Source organism: Ricinus communis, chromosome 5 (assembly GCF_019578655.1).
Source record: "Ricinus communis isolate WT05 ecotype wild-type chromosome 5, ASM1957865v1, whole genome shotgun sequence".
Classification (NCBI taxonomy): domain Eukaryota; kingdom Viridiplantae; phylum Streptophyta; class Magnoliopsida; order Malpighiales; family Euphorbiaceae; genus Ricinus; species Ricinus communis.
The window spans coordinates 28101464-28118494 of NC_063260.1; the positions used below are offsets into that span (position 1 = coordinate 28101464).

General features: G+C 33.6%; 4 protein-coding genes across 5 annotated transcripts; 1 reads left to right on the plus strand and 3 right to left on the minus strand.

Moving 5' to 3' along the window:
• Positions 1 to 7: 7 nt before the first annotated feature.
• LOC8280096 (serine/arginine-rich splicing factor SR34A) lies at positions 8 to 4648 on the minus strand. 2 transcript variants are annotated; one of them, XM_002519847.4, is made up of 14 exons: positions 4490 to 4648; positions 3199 to 3464; positions 2936 to 3055; positions 2295 to 2360; positions 2117 to 2191; positions 1913 to 2039; positions 1699 to 1745; positions 1562 to 1619; positions 1300 to 1349; positions 1118 to 1174; positions 751 to 830; positions 575 to 646; positions 366 to 420; positions 8 to 222 (listed from the first exon to the last, which is right to left on the minus strand). In XM_002519847.4, the coding sequence occupies exons 3-14, from the start codon at positions 3020 to 3022 to the stop codon at positions 202 to 204; spliced, it is 795 nt and encodes a 264-aa protein (XP_002519893.1). In that variant the 5' UTR covers positions 3023 to 3055; positions 3199 to 3464; positions 4490 to 4648; the 3' UTR covers positions 8 to 201. The 2 variants fall into 2 exon arrangements, with proteins under 2 accessions (XP_002519893.1, XP_015575087.1); XM_015719601.3 differs by lacking the exon at positions 3199 to 3464 and having other exon boundaries at positions 4490 to 4647.
• A 1583-nt stretch (positions 4649 to 6231) lies between these two features.
• On the minus strand, positions 6232 to 13332 carry LOC8280095 (SH3 domain-containing protein 2). The gene is made up of 10 exons (XM_002519846.4): positions 13042 to 13332; positions 12144 to 12257; positions 11882 to 11951; positions 11655 to 11803; positions 10614 to 10715; positions 10337 to 10537; positions 9205 to 9267; positions 8822 to 8977; positions 7972 to 8046; positions 6232 to 6617 (listed from the first exon to the last, which is right to left on the minus strand). The coding sequence occupies exons 1-10, from the start codon at positions 13099 to 13101 to the stop codon at positions 6501 to 6503; spliced, it is 1107 nt and encodes a 368-aa protein (XP_002519892.1). The 5' UTR covers positions 13102 to 13332; the 3' UTR covers positions 6232 to 6500.
• A 497-nt stretch (positions 13333 to 13829) lies between these two features.
• LOC8280094 lies at positions 13830 to 14982 on the minus strand. The gene has a single exon (XM_002519845.4). It carries the CDS (start codon positions 14701 to 14703, stop codon positions 13918 to 13920), a length of 786 nt encoding a protein of 261 aa, XP_002519891.1. The 5' UTR covers positions 14704 to 14982; the 3' UTR covers positions 13830 to 13917.
• Positions 14983 to 15588: 606 nt separating this feature from the next.
• On the plus strand, positions 15589 to 16952 carry LOC8280093 (tetraspanin-8). The gene is made up of 2 exons (XM_002519844.4): positions 15589 to 16287; positions 16470 to 16952. The coding sequence occupies exons 1-2, from the start codon at positions 15778 to 15780 to the stop codon at positions 16770 to 16772; spliced, it is 813 nt and encodes a 270-aa protein (XP_002519890.3). The 5' UTR covers positions 15589 to 15777; the 3' UTR covers positions 16773 to 16952.
• Positions 16953 to 17031: the final 79 nt, after the last annotated feature.

Genomic DNA, 17031 nt, shown 5'->3' on the forward strand with positions numbered 1-17031 from the left:
AGGTTCATGACATGATAATAGTTCCATTTCATTTAAATAAAGGTCTAAGTAGGAGTAAAGTCCATAATATTGACGATAAAAATCATAAAAAGCAATACTACGGTTGATTCCTGTTTCTAGGTCTTCATCAACACATTTTTAAGCAGAGCAGACTATAGAGAAGAAACTTTTTCCCCATTGTCAACAGGGCCATGACCAAATTCACCCACTTCCGGACGGTGCCTGCAAAAATATAATAATAAACTCAACTTCAGTTTCATGCAAAAATGTTTCATTACAAAGGATATTACAAACACAATTATGGAACCACCCATTCAACCCCCACGCTCTCCTCCCTTTCTCTAATTTAACCAAAAATCACTAACCTTATTGGGAGACCCTGAAACCGACCTCGACCTCGACCTTGACCCAGATTTTGCTCTGCCATGTTGCATGAAAAATTAATAAATATATTCTTCGTTAAAAAGAAAGAAATACAAAAAAAAAAAATTAAAAACAATCTGTAACAGTGAAAATATAAAAGCAAAAAAAAAAAAAGAAACGAAGGCCAAAAATGGAACCAAGCTCCATATACCTGGATGACTTTACAGGTGATGCTGATCTAGACTTTGACACTGATCTCGAAGGAGATCGTTCCAAGGATTTGCTGTGGAAGGATGCAGCAAAACTCTTACTATGCAGTAAAATAACAAAACAATCGTATCAAATAAAATAGGAATAATTCCTTCTTTGAAAATTTCCCAAGCACACCTTCTATTCCTTCTTGGACTTCTGCTTCTGCTGCGGCTTCTACTTCGGCTCCTTGAGGGGCTATTCTCATACATCTTGACCTGCAAGAAATCAACACATACATCAAAAACCATGAATATTTCAGAATGCAGTCATTGAATCCTTCAAACATCCATATTTCGTTTATTTATGAGTATGAAGATCATATTTGTAAGGATGGAATTAGCAAGTTATTTTTATTCTAAAAATAAGCACACCAATCTTAGTGCCCCCACCTTCCTCATTTACTGCAAATATCATGCATGGAATAGTCACCCAAATATAAAGCCCAAAATAGGAGTGAAAATCAAAGGTTATAAAGCAAGAAAATTCTGCACTGAATAGTTACCCGAATATAAGCTCTAGCCCATGGATTTCTAAACTCAGTGTCATCAAGCTTCCGAATCTGCAAGAAAAGAACATCAAGTTGGTCGGCAGAGGGCTCCAAAAATTGCAAATAACCCAACTCAGAGTGGGGGTTGTTGAAAGAATTAAAAATAGTGGGTGTTGTTGGAGGTAGAAATAACTTACAGCATATTTCATGTCTTCATAATTAGTATAATCAACAATACCAAAAGTCCCTGAATACACAGGAGTAAACAATGTCCTCTCAGTAGGAACGTGAATAGTACAGCTTATCAAATGTTTAAAGTAAAATAGTCAAACATATGAAATCATTTTGCACTGCATCCCAATGACGAACATGAAATCAAACTCCAACAATTGCTATGAAAAGAATATAAGGCTAAAATACAAATAATTTTCTGAGCAAGAACTCTTGCAAAGGGCATACCATCACTGTCACGGGAAACTTCAGCAAAGCACACATCACCTGCCTTTCTCATATGATCCTAAATCAAATTTACTGATCAGATAACAAGTACAGCAACAAACAACAGCTAGTTGCTTGGTAATCAGAAGTTCCAAAACCTTTAAATCCTGCCAAGAAGCAGAAGACGGGAGCCCACGAACAATAACTGCAAGTCAAGTGTGCTCATTAGGGTACTCAAAATAAAACTAGAAGTATGCTCCTTAAGGTATTGAAAATAAAGCTAGAAATAACTCTGTGCAAAATTTTTTTTATGGCATTGTCCAAAAGTTATTATTTCTCCTTCTACAACAAACTAACACTCTCACAACAAACCTCGAAATTCAGAATGACGTGAGATGCAATATCGACCACCACTGCCGCTGCCGCCGCCGCCGCTGCCGCCATAGCCACCACGACGATCACTTGACGATTGCCCTCTACCACCATGGGCAAGCTCAACCTGGGTGAACAATATGAGAGATCGGCATTCAATTTTACACACAAGTTACACAACAGAAGAGTTGGAAATACTTGTACCCTCAATCGGCAGCCGTCAAAGTTATATCCATCTCGACCCCTGATTGCATCTTCTGCATCCCTAGTATTTTCAAACTGAAGAACAAACAAACATAACTGAGAATGAATTCTCTCTTCCCCGGGAAGTAGAAAGAAATGATGCTTGCGTATGCACAAATAAAACAAGATAAGATTCTACCTCAACAAAGCAATAACATGGAGGGCGAGGTGGAATCTTCAACTCAATATCTAGTATACGACCATACTGCAAAAAGAGTTACATCAATAAAATTAGTATAGAAGCATACAACACCAAATCAGCCATACTGAAAAACAAAAAAAAAAAAACAAAACAAAACTATGCATCAACGATAATACTAGGAGGAAAAAAGATCATAATTAGACTAGTAAATAGCTTATTTGGAAATTGTTATAACACAGGAATTATAAACTGCAAATATGAGGAGCCAACCCATTTACAGGAAATCCGAGACAACTTTTTCAAAATATGCAAATAAATAAAAATGGTCCAGCAAAGCATGTAATTTCTGTTGTTGATGCATCCACATATCTTACATGTCAAATAAACATTTATTGCACCCATATCTGCAAGGGATCTTTTATATATTAGGAATAGAATGCTTATAACTAAGAACAAGAACACTGATGTTTAGTATTGTACAGACTTGCGCAAGCTAAACATGCATAAGTATTCCACTTATTATTTCTTGGGTACAGCATACAAAAGAAAAGACATGATAATTCACCTGAAATGGATAAATCTTAGTATTCATATAACAGAAAAAACATAGACTGCATGGTAAAGATTTCAAATCAAACCTTGTAAAAGAGATCCTCAACTTCCCATTCTCTTATATCTGAGGGCAAGTTGCCAACATAGATTGTCCGAGAAAAGCGGCCACTCATTTCTGATACCAATGGGCCGTAGCAAAAACTTCACTGCAGAGAGCAAATGAATAACATGAATAGAGAAAAACTCTCATTTTTTCAGTAATCCAGTAACTCCATCCACGTCTGCTCCATTTATCATCAGCACTCTGATGATAACAAAAAACAGAAAAATCAAAAACTATGAAGCAAACCAAGTGAGCAATCCTCCATGTGAGCAGTGCTCCAAAAGCTCCATTGCTCATTTGCTCCAAGATGCTCCAAAGCTATAATAAATTTGAAATCTATTTTGATCTCCTCACGCTCCCCTGAACTTTTGCAGATGTATAGTTCTTCTGAGGGTGAGCAAGAATCTCCAGTTAAATATAAAAATACCCATAAGTCCACCCTGATTCTCCCACTCCCTCTCTATATCCCTATGTATGATTGCAAAGCTCAAATTTGTCCAAGCGCTTGTCATCTATCATAAAGAAAGCATTTGTGTCATGAGATCAGGTAAGATTGACATATATTTATGCATTTACCTTACTCAGCTCTCTCCCTACCAAAATTAAATTAGAAAAGAAAAACCCAGCAAACATATACGCATCCCCCTATTTTCTTTATATTTTTCAAACATTTAAACTCCACAAGAAGTCATCTTCAAGGAGAGGAGAAGAGCCATAAGACTTCATCAGCTAAAATTTCTCATTTTCCCAAATGAATGGAGCTTTATTACTTATTAGCAACCAAAACATCCATTTAATGACTCAACAAAACTTCAGATAACAGCGTTCAGTATTTAATGGACATAGTCCTTTCATTAATACTCTCCCTGAGTATTCTATTTGTGTAACAGCATCGTAATACCCAAGAGAAGGATTACAAAACTACCTTCTTGATGTTCTTTCTTACAACAAAAACTACATCTTTTCTGAAAGATGATTTCAAATCTTTCAAAATGACTTTTTTTCTAAAGAAAGTAGAAACTATTAGCTCTCCGAACACGAGAGCTGACAAAATGGAATTGAATTATATGACTTCTTCCATTTTTGTACTTCCCAAACAAGGGGTATTATATGCAAGAAAAATAACATCAAACACACTCTATTCCTCGGTGAATAACTGTAAAATAATTCATACCCATGTGAATAAAAAAGGAAGCCAAGACAAGATTCCAACTCACTTCTTATTACATTTTATAAGAATTTTCTTTTTGTTCAATAAATTCTTTATTGACATTTTAATTCTCAAATCCTAGTCCTAGTAACACAAATCAGAACAAAATCACTACCAAAATTGATAGCCAATAATTTATATCTCAACAAGTCATTTCCGAATTCGTCATTTTCTATTGCCAAAAGAGAGTGAATCTAACATTACAAAGTAAGGACAAGATATCAAAGGAAATCGAATCTCCAAAAACCCTAACATATGCATATAAATATATATTAATATATTTATATTTATAGGGAGATAGAAAGAGTAGCTTCAACGACATTGTACCGAAAGAGTCAGAGAAAGAGTGGGTCGTGAAACCACCAGAGAAGCTTGGAGACAGTTAATTAGGGTTTCTTCTCCGTTGTGGTGGTAGCTTTCTCTTGTCCCTTCAATCTTTGTCTAAACAGCTTCTTGGACCTCGTGAGACCTTTGGCCAAGCCCTATTGATTAATAAAGTACATTTTAAAGGCAAAATTTATAAACAACCCCATAAGTCTTACTTCTATTTTCAATCAAGCCCTTTCAGGGGAAGAATCAACTAACACTTCCTCCAACTTTTAACCGCCTCGTAATAACTACTCAAAACTTATTTATATAATAAATTTATTTCCTTTTTTTTTTTTTATCAAACTTACTTTTAACAAATATATTATTTTACTTACTTCCACCAAAAGTGTTTTTTTTATTAGAAAATGTTTTTAACCATTATAATATTATTTTTATTTTTTTTATAAAACTCATAATTCTAAGTGAAATCTTAATAAATAGAAGAGAGAGCCTATAGAGAGAATAACTAAAGAATTGGATAAAAATAGAAAAATAAATAGAGTTGAAGGCTGTAAATAAAAGAAAATTTTATTAAAAAGAATAGAAAATTATATAAGAATGCTGGTTCTTTTCTTTTCTTAGCTTTTAAAAGATATATATTACAATTCTCATTTTATATTTTAATTTGAGATTTTAGAATTAACTAACAATTTAGTCTTGCATATTTTAAATCAAATAATTTATTTATTTCATATTTATTAAATTTCGAAAACTAAATTTATTATTTTATTATAAGTTAAAAGCAAAAATATTACCTAAAATAAAAAGAATAAAAGATATATATATCAATATAGGAATCAAAATGTATTAAAAAAAATTAATCAATAATTTCATATAGATTTTAAATAAAAATACATATTAATAAAAATCAAAACCTGACAGTGTATTTAATATATGAGATTGCTTAACTAAGTCATGATATTAATAAATAATATTGTATTTAGTACATATGATAAAGATTGGCTTAATAATTTCAATGGTTAGACTAATTCATGAGAATTATCTTATCTAATACTATGTCTTTAGTAAGTCATCTCTAATAGGAGGATCAATTCCATATATAATAAAATTTTAATTTCTAAAATAGTATGCTCTTTTAATTAAAATAATATTTTTCTTTGACTTTTTAGTTGGAAAGTCAAATTAAATTAATTTTTTTACCAAGATTTATATAATTATAGTCATTTAATTTTAAAATTATTTTCTTGCACTTATATATAAGTTTTCTTAAAATAGTTTGTAATAATTTTTATTTTATTTACACAAGTAATTTGAATTTGAATTATTTATAAATTTCAATACAAGTTACTATTATTTATCCAATAAAACATACAATAATAATTATTATAAAAAATATTGTAAAAATAAATTAATACTAGATGATTTAATATAAACACTTCTCAGACTTAATTAAACTTAAAATTAAATTTAATTTTAAGGATTATAAATCTATGAACCAAATGGACCGAGTGTACTAATGACTCGCAAAAAGCATTTAAAATCTCCAACCAACCTAACATTCCTAATTTCTCTACATTATTCTAATTTAATTCAACAGGAAATATTCATTTCTGTGCCGGAGTTTGGAATTAAATATACTTGTGCAGATCTCCATTTCTCTTTAGCATCAAAGAACCATCCAAACAAGTCATCTGGATTTAACATCGCCAATCATGAAATCCAACAGGGAGGAAGAAAAATAAAAAAGGAAAACAAACAAGAAATGGGCTTAACATTATTTCCAAGACAACATATACAACACAGTTACATCAAATTTAATATACAAACTACAAGCAGGAATATTAGCCTTATTTTGCATTCGCAGATAGATACAGAAAAATCTTACTAGACACTGCACTACCATGTCAAAAATAACTGGCTCTCAGTGAAGCGATTGCTGCACAATCATATCACATGACACCATCAGGCAGTAAGAGAATATACAACTTTCATAGAGTAGTCTAAGCATTTAAATTTCTTCAGCAATCTTATTTGCTGGTGCTTTCTCCTGCTTTTCTATATATGCAGAGGGAAACCATCCTGCCTTACCTTTGCATTCTCCTTCAGACCACCCTGTTGGAGCCACCTAGTGATTTATCGACCAAAAACAACAAGAAAAAAAAGGTTAGGCAAAAGGAGAAGGAAGCAATCAGCCTCGATATCTTTTTCAAATAAAAGACTGCATTAGCAATTAGCTTCAACCATGATATTTGGTGTCTAATGGAAATCACTCATTTAAAGAAGACAATCAGGATGCACAACACCTGCAAAGACCAAGTAATCTACAAGCAAGTCATATTTGTTCCAAGAAAGCACAATGTAAAAATAATTGCCACTCGTTTAGTCACTCTCCTTTTCTTTTCTCCTAGTTGGTGGTGTGGGGTGGGACGAGTATCTTTCTAAAATTTCACTGAAGTCCTTGATGCCTTCAAAAAGAAGTATAAGAGTATGTTTTCTTCGGTAGGTGAAACGTCCTCTCTATGCAAGGACTTAATTAAGTCCACTGGAAAACTATAGCTTAGGCTTCCACAGTAGAGTTTATACAAGTACATACCTTAGCATTAGCATCAACAACCCCCTAAATTTATAGTTTGCAACATGGCCTCGTCATATGTCATAAACAAGATCACAGCAGATTTAACTGATTCCATGTTTACGGTTCTTGAAGCAACAAAAAAAAAGTCAACTGAAAGGCAGCTGAACTTTTTTTATTCTAATTGTAATTCAAGATTAATCATTTTCATCAGGAATGTATTAAGAACAAGCCTTGTCGGAGAAATATATCCAACACAAAATCACTTTCCAAGCAGGCCTTTTAGCATAGAAGACATTACTAAATTGGCAATTACATCCTCACATGCATACCAGAGACATACACTCGATTCAACCAACTTTACTTCCAACGTGGTTGTAGCTGTTTAGGGTCCTTAGGGATAATATAGTTGCTTTAAAAACATCAATCTAAAGAGAACTGATCCATGGGAACCCTTGCACAGGTTTTTTAACCACAGAGAAGAGCTTTGATGCATTTAGAGGCCTAATATAACAGAAACTATCAAAATGTATCTTGTCTTGCATAGACCAAGCATAACCTTCTTAGGTTAGCCAATCAAATTATCTCTGAGCATTTTGTTTTGAGTTATAATCCTATAGTGATAAGTATATTTCTAGCAATAGTTGAGTAATATCTATCTAATATCAGAAAAATCAAAAGAAGAATTAAGAGTATGTACAACCCATCCACAGATTAGCTTATACAATTTCAGATTTGGACATTCAGAATTGTTCCAAGGCAACATACATAAAAAATTCTGACCCAAGATTGCCTTATCCTTTGTAACTCTTTATGCTTTGAGATTGAGATTTTTCACTAAGCTTAACAGGAATGCATAAAATCTTAAGATTCAGGTCATTATATGGATTAGTAGAGTAAAACATACCTGCCGAACTACAACATAATCATCAAGGGATAGACTTAACTCCCCTTCTGCTTGGGCATCAAATGGGTGTATAACCTGCAAATTTTTTAAAGGTTAAGAAAAGTTAGAAAGCAACAAACTTTAAACTTAGAAATAATAGTTTTTAAGGTGCATTGGGAATGGGGGTTAACAGAATGACAGAATGAGGATAAGAAAAGTTACAAGAATAACAATTAAAGATTATAATGGCTACAGGGTAAATTAATAGGCATAAAAGAAATTACAAGATAACAATTAAGTATGTTTGGTACACAAGTTTAAGAAGAAACTAAAGTTGATATTATATAGTATTAAAAATGATGATGATTGACACTGCATGGTGATAATATTGATAGAATAGAAAGAAAAAGAACGTCCGACATTTTGCAAGATATCTTCAGAAAACAATGATGAGCAACATTAATCTAAAAGTTGATTACTACTACTACTACTACTACTACGAATATATGTGTATGTATATATCTTAAAATTACTATATAAACTATTATTGAAACCCTATAACCTCTTAACAATCAAATACTTTCAGCTCTGTAAAATTGTGCAAATATACTGTCCATATAAAAACATCATCAACTAGATTGAAGTTCATTTTCAATTTGTATAAAATACAGAACATGTGTATAAAAAGTAGGCTAAAAATTCAATCTCAGAAAGTCACCCCAAGCACTTCAACCTGATCGTTTCTTTTGTGTTTTAAATTTTAATAAATTACAGTGGAATAGATGTTTTATTGATAAAAAGAAAAATGTAAATAATTTTCTGAAATGCTTACTCAAAATTAGGATAGAAACCTCAAGAGATCAAAACTTACTTTTGCTATAAAAACTGTGTCCTTTTGATTATGTATCTGACCATCAGATCCATTTGAAGTAGCATCCTGATGTAGAAGTTGGGGCGGGGCATTCGCATCTTGATGAATGATCATAGATTGCGATGAAGAATCATTTAATTGCTCCTCCAACACCATCTAACTCCAATAAACATTGAATTGCACCATTCACAATCTTTCTAATATAAAAATGAATGTGTAATAAAGGCAATGGCATCCAGGAAAAAGAGCAACAAGCTCAGGTGAAGTACGGAAAACAGATACACATGTACATGAACTCACACATATATGAGAGAGAGAGAGAGAGAGAGAGAGAGAGAGAGAGAGAGAGAGAGATTGAAGAACCAGGATGTATGGTTACAAACCTCAGCATGTAGCTTATCTAAAATAGAAAGAACATGTTGATGGTAGCATCTCTCAGCATCTACCTGGAAAAAAAAAATTCCTTCAGGCTAATGTGCAGAAAAAGTAAGTAGATGTATAGCTTGTCAAAATACAATTGCAAGTAGCAAGATGTTTATCAGACAATCAAACAAGGAATGCTAGAGGTTATTGAACACTTCCCAGTTGTTATAGAATCTAATGTTACTTTAGTTAAGGAGCTGCTAGTTCTGTGGTTAGAAGGTTATCTTAAATTTAACATATCAAGGATTTTACTTAGGCTAGATAATCCAAAAGATGTAAACTTTTGCACAGTTTCTTACTTTTGACAGACATTTTTAATTCTGCAATTTTAGTCTGATTTGGGGAATTAGTTCAAATCCTAGTTAGAAGGTCAAAAATGAAATAACTTTTGTTAACTAAACGAGATTCTTATTCTGAGTTTCTTTTTCATTACCCTCCCTAGTCCGCACCCCTTTCCCTCTTTTTCTTCCCCAACCCTCTCCTCTGTCCTCCCCTTTTCCCTCCTTTCCTCTTTCTTTCTCTCTCTCTCTAAAATAAGAGGTTCAAAATGTGTGTGCATGTGTGTGTATGTGAGTATACACACACATACACATATATTCGTAGTAGTAGTAAACTCTGAGAGATACCTAAACTCTCCTAAAGAGTTGTGTTCCAATGACCACAAAGAGAGCCCTAAATTCTCCTCAAGTTACTTTTCAGAGGTACTGTTTATAGTGCAGATCAGAAACTACAAAGAGTAAAAAACTTATGCATGATCTGAAAATTCAATTTTTCAGGGACCTGGATGTGACCTGTAAGAACAACCACTGATGGCCATCACAGACGCATTTTCAAAACCTCCTTTAAATAATGGGTAAATGCTAAGAAAAGGACAAAAATCCATTTTGTAATAGCTAATACAACAGCACCAGCCTCTACTCAATTCCATGCATCTACCTTGTTAAAAATGCACAAACTAAAACAAAATATTAGATGACAGTAAATTAGGAAAATGACTTCTATTTCTAGTCATGCTCTTAATGAACCATGAAAGCAAAGGCAGAGACATACACCACAAACATTTAAGGGCACAGAAGAGATAATTAGCAGTACCATAGTAAATAGACGCTGAACAGTAATCTGTTGCTGCTGATTTTCAACTGACAACATGGCAGAAGTTGCTTCTTTGCCAAGTGCCATCATTGTAGATTTAAGCTCTGTCAGTCTTGTTTCGGCACTTCGAAGCCTCATGCAATTCTCAGCAGATATATCAGATTCCCTGGTTTTTGATCGACGCCTCAATACTTCAGCCCCCTGATGAGAAAATACCTGTTGTAATTCCTTCTGTAATTCTCACAGTACCAGACAACCATGTGAAATAAACAATTACCTGGGCTTCAACTTCTTGGCGGAGTTTTTCATAACGGTGAGTTAAATGGCGAGCATCCTCCAGTGGAGCTCCAGTTACTAATGCTCGAAGAGGCACAGAAACCTAAATGTCGAAAAACCCTAGCAAAGTTAGAAATACAGGTAACAGAAAAATCTTTAAGTTCTCTAAAATGACAGCTCATACTGAAATTTCCTAACTCTCCGTGGTTGGAGAAATCATATGATGCGTCCTCTGTGCCACGCAAATATGCAACAACCCAATCAAACTGTAGATATCCACAACAATCATGGAGAATTTGAAATTCAAATTCCTTCTTGCATTTAAACTAATATGCAGGATTCTAATTTTAAAAGATTATTGTACATTGACATGGAACAGAAGATGCATTGTAATTTCTTCCATCATAGATTCATTGTGACATACATATACAAAGAATTCATACAGCAGCAAAGAATCCATACAGCATTGGCTGGCAGCTAAAATAATACTAAAACACCATGCTTGGTTTCTATCTACTTAAAACATTTTTATTAGCTCCGAATACTATCATAACAATAGAATCAATAACAATCTGATGGCAATTCATTCTGAATGCTGAGTTCTATCATCTAGGGGCATCAGCAAATTGGATCAAGTTCTAGACAGAATTAAGGTACATCCTAATTCAATTTGCTAAAGGAATTGCTAAATATCTAGACCATTAGTCCATCAAATGTTTAATTTCAATCCATATTCAATTGCTAAAAGATCTGGAATAGCCTATTCACAATCCATATGTTTCATGAAACACCTATATACATAATATGATAACCAATGTAAATATTACATTTGACTAGAAGGGGATAAATTACCTTGGGAGGTCCTAGAAATTTATATGAAAATAGTAATAAAGTCCTAAATGTGTTTGATGATTTCCCCAAATCTAATACCCTTTCACAGAAGATACTATAATGCTTTATCTTCATAAGATGGATTCTAAAGTATCGAATACTGAGCCGGCAACAAAACTTGAACAAAACTGAAACCAATGCAGAATTTCACCTGATCACCGAGTATCCCATGTAAAGTTTCCCTTTCGTTTTCCATCAGATTATGTGAGGTACCAAATTGAAGAACAGCTCTTGCAACATGAAGATTTGTTGTTTGAGTATCAGCTCCATATTTGCAGCAATCTTCAGCCAATTTTCTTGCTATAATAATTTAGATGGACTTTCACAAATTAGCATTGTGAAGGAAATGAATGCCACAAAAGAGTAACAAGCACTCACCTATCTCTATTTGCTTTGAACTCACAGATATAAAACCTTCAATTCCGCGAACAATGTTCTTCTGAAAATGCTGTGGAACATAAAATATTTCTACTTTTAGTGAGATTAAAACTTTACCTCAGAGAAAAATATATCTATGGGTTCAAACAAATTTCAAATAGTTGATGGACTGAACATCATTGCACCAGATCAAACAAAACAAACCTGAATCTTGAAAATACTGCCAAAGTATGATAAAAGAAATCATATCAAAGTACTATACCTTAGCTGTTCTGGTAGAATTGTATAGATTTTGAAGCTGTTGATAACACTGAAATTCAGCTTCATCAACAATAACAGCTTCATTACCAAAATGTCCCAAATGTTTCAATACTGCCTGCAAAATAATGAATATCAAGGATTATATTGAGTTACAGATCAAATAACACACATACTAAAAACAGTTATCCTTATTATGCTAACCATCTATTTTCTTGTCCTATTGTTCCTTATTACCAATAAACATCTAACTTCTCCATAATGAACCAAAATAAATATAGACACTTGATGATGATACTTATTATGCTAATCATCTATTCTCTTGTCCTATTGTTCCTTATTACCAATAAACATCTAACTTCATCAAATGAACCAAAATAAATATATACACTTGACGATCATACTAAAATCAATGTGGCTGAAACCCTAAGTTTGTTTTCTGCAGATTCAGACACTTGATGATGATGCTAAATCAGTGTGGCCAAAAATATATTGAAAAAAATGATACATAAACTCAGCACCAATATGAAAGGTGGCATGCATAAGTTAACATAAATTGAAGCATTGCTTATAACTAAAACTTGGGCAAAAAAGATGGGAACTTTTCAAGTTATGAACTCAAACAAAGAAAAGAGAAAACCACAAATAAATAAAACCCAACAAAGAGCATCTCAAATACCGAGCACAATGGAATTAACTGACCTGAATTTACAAGAAATTGAATGCAACAAAAAGAAACACCATTTTTCTTAAATTGAATTTCAAGTACATTTAACTCCACAACATCATATTAAATAAGTATTTATTATGATTTCACTTTTTCTTAATCAGGCAGTTCAAGAAAAAGAAAAGAAAAAAGATTTAGGAACAGTTTAAAAAATTAAAATAAAATAAAAACTCACTTGTTGCTGCTTGGCAACTTGCTCCCTAAGCTTGGCAGCTTGCTTCTTTATGGCTTCCATGTGAGAAAAAAAAAACTGCTGCTTAAATAATACTAAGAATAATGAATTTAGCAATATGCCCTACTGCTTTGTAAAATTGCACAGTAGAAATCAAACAGCGGTAATCTAATCCAATTCAATCAATTGTGCCTTAAAGAAAAGAGAGAAGCTTTCACATATCCTCAGCCTAAAATTGAGGCAAATAAGAAATTTCTCTTGTTCTTTTTATTTGTTATGTAATTGTAGAGAGAGAAATTTTGATTATTCTTCTTTTAAGGTAACAGAAAGAGAAAGAAGGGAAGAAAGGGAAAAAACTGTAATAAAAGAGGAGAATTTACAAAGAAAAAGTTTTGACCTTTGTTGTGCTGGGAGACATTGACACAGACACCCACGTGCTTTTCACCAATTGGGCTGTCTCCAAATACGCACCGTTTACTCAAAATGCAAAAGAAATTGGTGGCTGGAGCAGTAGTTGCAGCATTTTTTTCTTCGTTTTTTAATCATGCTGATTCTTGCTGATTAATATTATACTTATCTTTTCTTAGTATTAGAGCCAGCGATTTATCAGTAGCTACCAGCGGACCAAAAAAACCAATAATGCTAACCAACCATGTTCAGCACTATGCCACGATATTGGAGAATTCAGGAATTTAAATTAACCTATTGGTTATTCAAGATCATTGAAAAAATATATGAAAAGTAGTATATCTTCTTTAGAACATAAACTCTACGAGAACATATAAAGACTATAAATGAAATACGAGTATGAAGGCTGTTTTACTAGAAACATGTAAGAAGATCATCCCAATTCATATCTGAAATTAAACATTAAATTATTCAAAGCTTTCTTTTGTCATCATCACTGACTTCATCTTCAATGCCATGAAAACTCATCCTGTTTGATGCCTGTTTTGCCCACTTTACAATCTTCTCTGCCTCCTTGTTGATCTTCTCTTCCTCCTTTATTGCCTTCTTTTGTTCCTTATATGAAAAAATGTCTAAAACAGACAAGAAGTCGTCATCCTTCTTATAAGCCCAATCAATCTTCAAATTTTCCCTGTTCTTTTTCTTCTTCGGAGAGCACCAAAAGCAACCAGTTTTCTTAGGAGGCGAGTCTAAAAATGAGTTTGACGAACCCAAAGGAGATACAGATGACCCAGATTTTGATTTTGAAGAAGAATCATAAGACCCATGTTTGTAGTTCTTCTCTAAACCCTTTTCCCCATCTGGGTTTTCTTCTAAAAGCGAAAAAATCTTTTCCCAGTTTGGTGATTCCTTGAGTTTCCCATCTGGGTTTTGTTTGGTATCCGAGAAAATTTCCGTTCCATCCTTAAAAGAGCTTCCTTTCTCACTTGGGTGTCCCTCGTCATTTTCATCATCAGAAACAGACCCATGAACAATTCTTTTCCCTTCAAGTGAGGTACCACTGAATTGAACCTTCGAAGTGTTGAAGGACTTGAGTTTGCGAAATCGGGTATCTAAATCCGTTGGGAGAAGTGAATCAGTAAAGCCAGAACAATTTATTTTAGAGACTTGTTCGAGAACAGAGAGGTCTTTCACTTGGGAAATTAGTTCCTCTACTGCTGAATCATCTGTGTCTGACAAATACCCCCAGTCTGCCATTTTCTGGGATAGAGCGAGAGAGAGAATTGGGTGTTTGTAGCTGTGAAAAAGTTTTAGGGAATCGTTGATCTGATCTGGTAGTGTTACGTAACAGTACTGAAATTGGTGTGAGCTTCACTGATCAGTAATCAATAGCACGCCAGTAACGGCTAACTCATGCTTTTGGCACTTTATTTTAGATTTCAACACCAGGGACCCATTTTCATGGGAGACCTTACACGGATTTTTTTGCCCTTTTTATTTTAGAATGCATGAAATCCAATGGTATAAACTGTGTCGTCGGCTCATTTTATGGTGTAACCAATAGAAAATAAGAAATGGAAAAAGGGCAAAAGGGTTGCGAAAAAATAAATCCAACTATATAATAAGAAATCTATTTCTAACAGGAAAATGTGATTCATAGCACACTTGCAAAGGTCAGATATTTAAGAACATAGCAAGAGCTAGGGGTCGTTTGGACTCTATGAAATTGCTTTTCAAGTTAAATATAAAATAATTAAAAACATGGAACCACCAAAATGGAACAATCTAAACCACCAATCAAGGCTGGCAGAACCACTTGTGCAACATTACTACCAAAGCCTTAACCCAACAATTAGAACACTACTATTTTTTTACATTCCAATTAAAAGATATTTCTTCGATATCTTGGTAGCCATTTGGTTAAATATTAATCAATATTTTAATTAAATATTTCTCTAATTTTCTAATTAAATCCATGGATTATATTAGCATTTTATGTAGTGTAATTAAACAAAATTACCAAAAATAGGCTCCATTCTCTTTCTGAGGTGAAGTAGCACAAACAAAAATTAGTTTCTATCACTAATTAAATTAAACTAAAGACAGTATCAACCAACAGTATTAGTTTAGACAACTAACCCTACTGAACCACAGCTTTTTTAATATTTCATATAATCTCTAACCCACCGTCTAGCCTTACTAACAACATTCTAGTAAATCTGTTCTCTAGCCCTCTCGTCATCATCAACCTCTCAATTCTCAATCATTCCTTTTTTTTTTAATTTTTCTTTTATATGCATATCAAATTCTCCATTTCACCATGCTATTACAATGGCAAGAATGAGCTGCTGTTTCTTTTGTGTTATGAACATGATGACACTCTTGATTTCAATGATAATTGTAGGGCAAATTTCCAAAACCTGGAGGCCAGTTATAATTATGTATGGCAGTGCACCCTGCGCTGGTTTCCTCAAAATGCCAATCCTCTCATTGGGTATTTCAATTCTGATCGCATCAGTCATTGGGTTGATCGCTTTGTTTTGTCGGGTTTTGTGTCTCCATCGGGTTTATTTGTGGGTCATGCTCTTGATAATAATCGCTCTCTTTAGCTTCATCGTATTCTCATTGCTGGTTACAAGCAAAGGTCCCCGGGAAGAGAGTTCAGGCAGAGAATACAGCCTTCGTCAGTTTTCTGGTTGGTTGCGAAGGAATGTTGTCGATGTAAAGAATTGGTTTGGCATCAATAATTGTCTGGTTAAGGCTGACGTCTGCAATAGTTTTGGGAAGAAACTGTCCGTCTTACCTGCAGCAGTCGTATGGGAGGTTGTTAGCCCTGTGGAGGTATGTATAAAAATAACATATATATAATTTCTTAATTTTCTTAACTTTTATTTTTCAGGTTCAAATTCGAGAACTTTAAAATATATTTTATCGTGACTGCTTAATTATTTAATTAGCATTTTTTACACGTGGACATATTGAATTATGCAAATATAATTGTTTTTGTTTCTTTAATTCTCCAGTCAGGTTGCTGCAAGCCTCCGCCTCAATGTGGGTACAAGTTTAAGAATGTGAGTTACTGGGAGGAACCAAAATCAGGGTTGACATCAATGGATGTTGACTGTGTTACATGGAAGAATGAGGAAGATACTGTATGCTACAGTTGTGAGAGTTGCAAGGCTGGATATCTGGTTCAAGTGAGGGACGACTGGCTTATTCTTAACGCATTTAACATTTGTTTCCTCATTTACCTCCTTATCGTTCTGGCCATCGGATTTTTTTCCTTACCAAACCCTTCAGAAGCCAATAAGTTTTCCTCGGTTTAGGTGTTCATCAACTTAGTTATGTAATCCTACATTTGTAAGACCCCTGTGTGTACATATTTAGGCATGTCTATAAAAAGAAATGATTAGCTTTCTTCTATTTGTCCTTAGCTGTCAAAAGCCAAACAAAAAAAAAAAAAAGGATGGGGATTTAGAAAGGAGCTTAACTATCAATGCTGCATATAAGTGACCACTAAGCAAATTAGGAATTTTAGCATTATTTTCTATTAGAATCCCAAATGTACTTATAGCACTTAGTAGC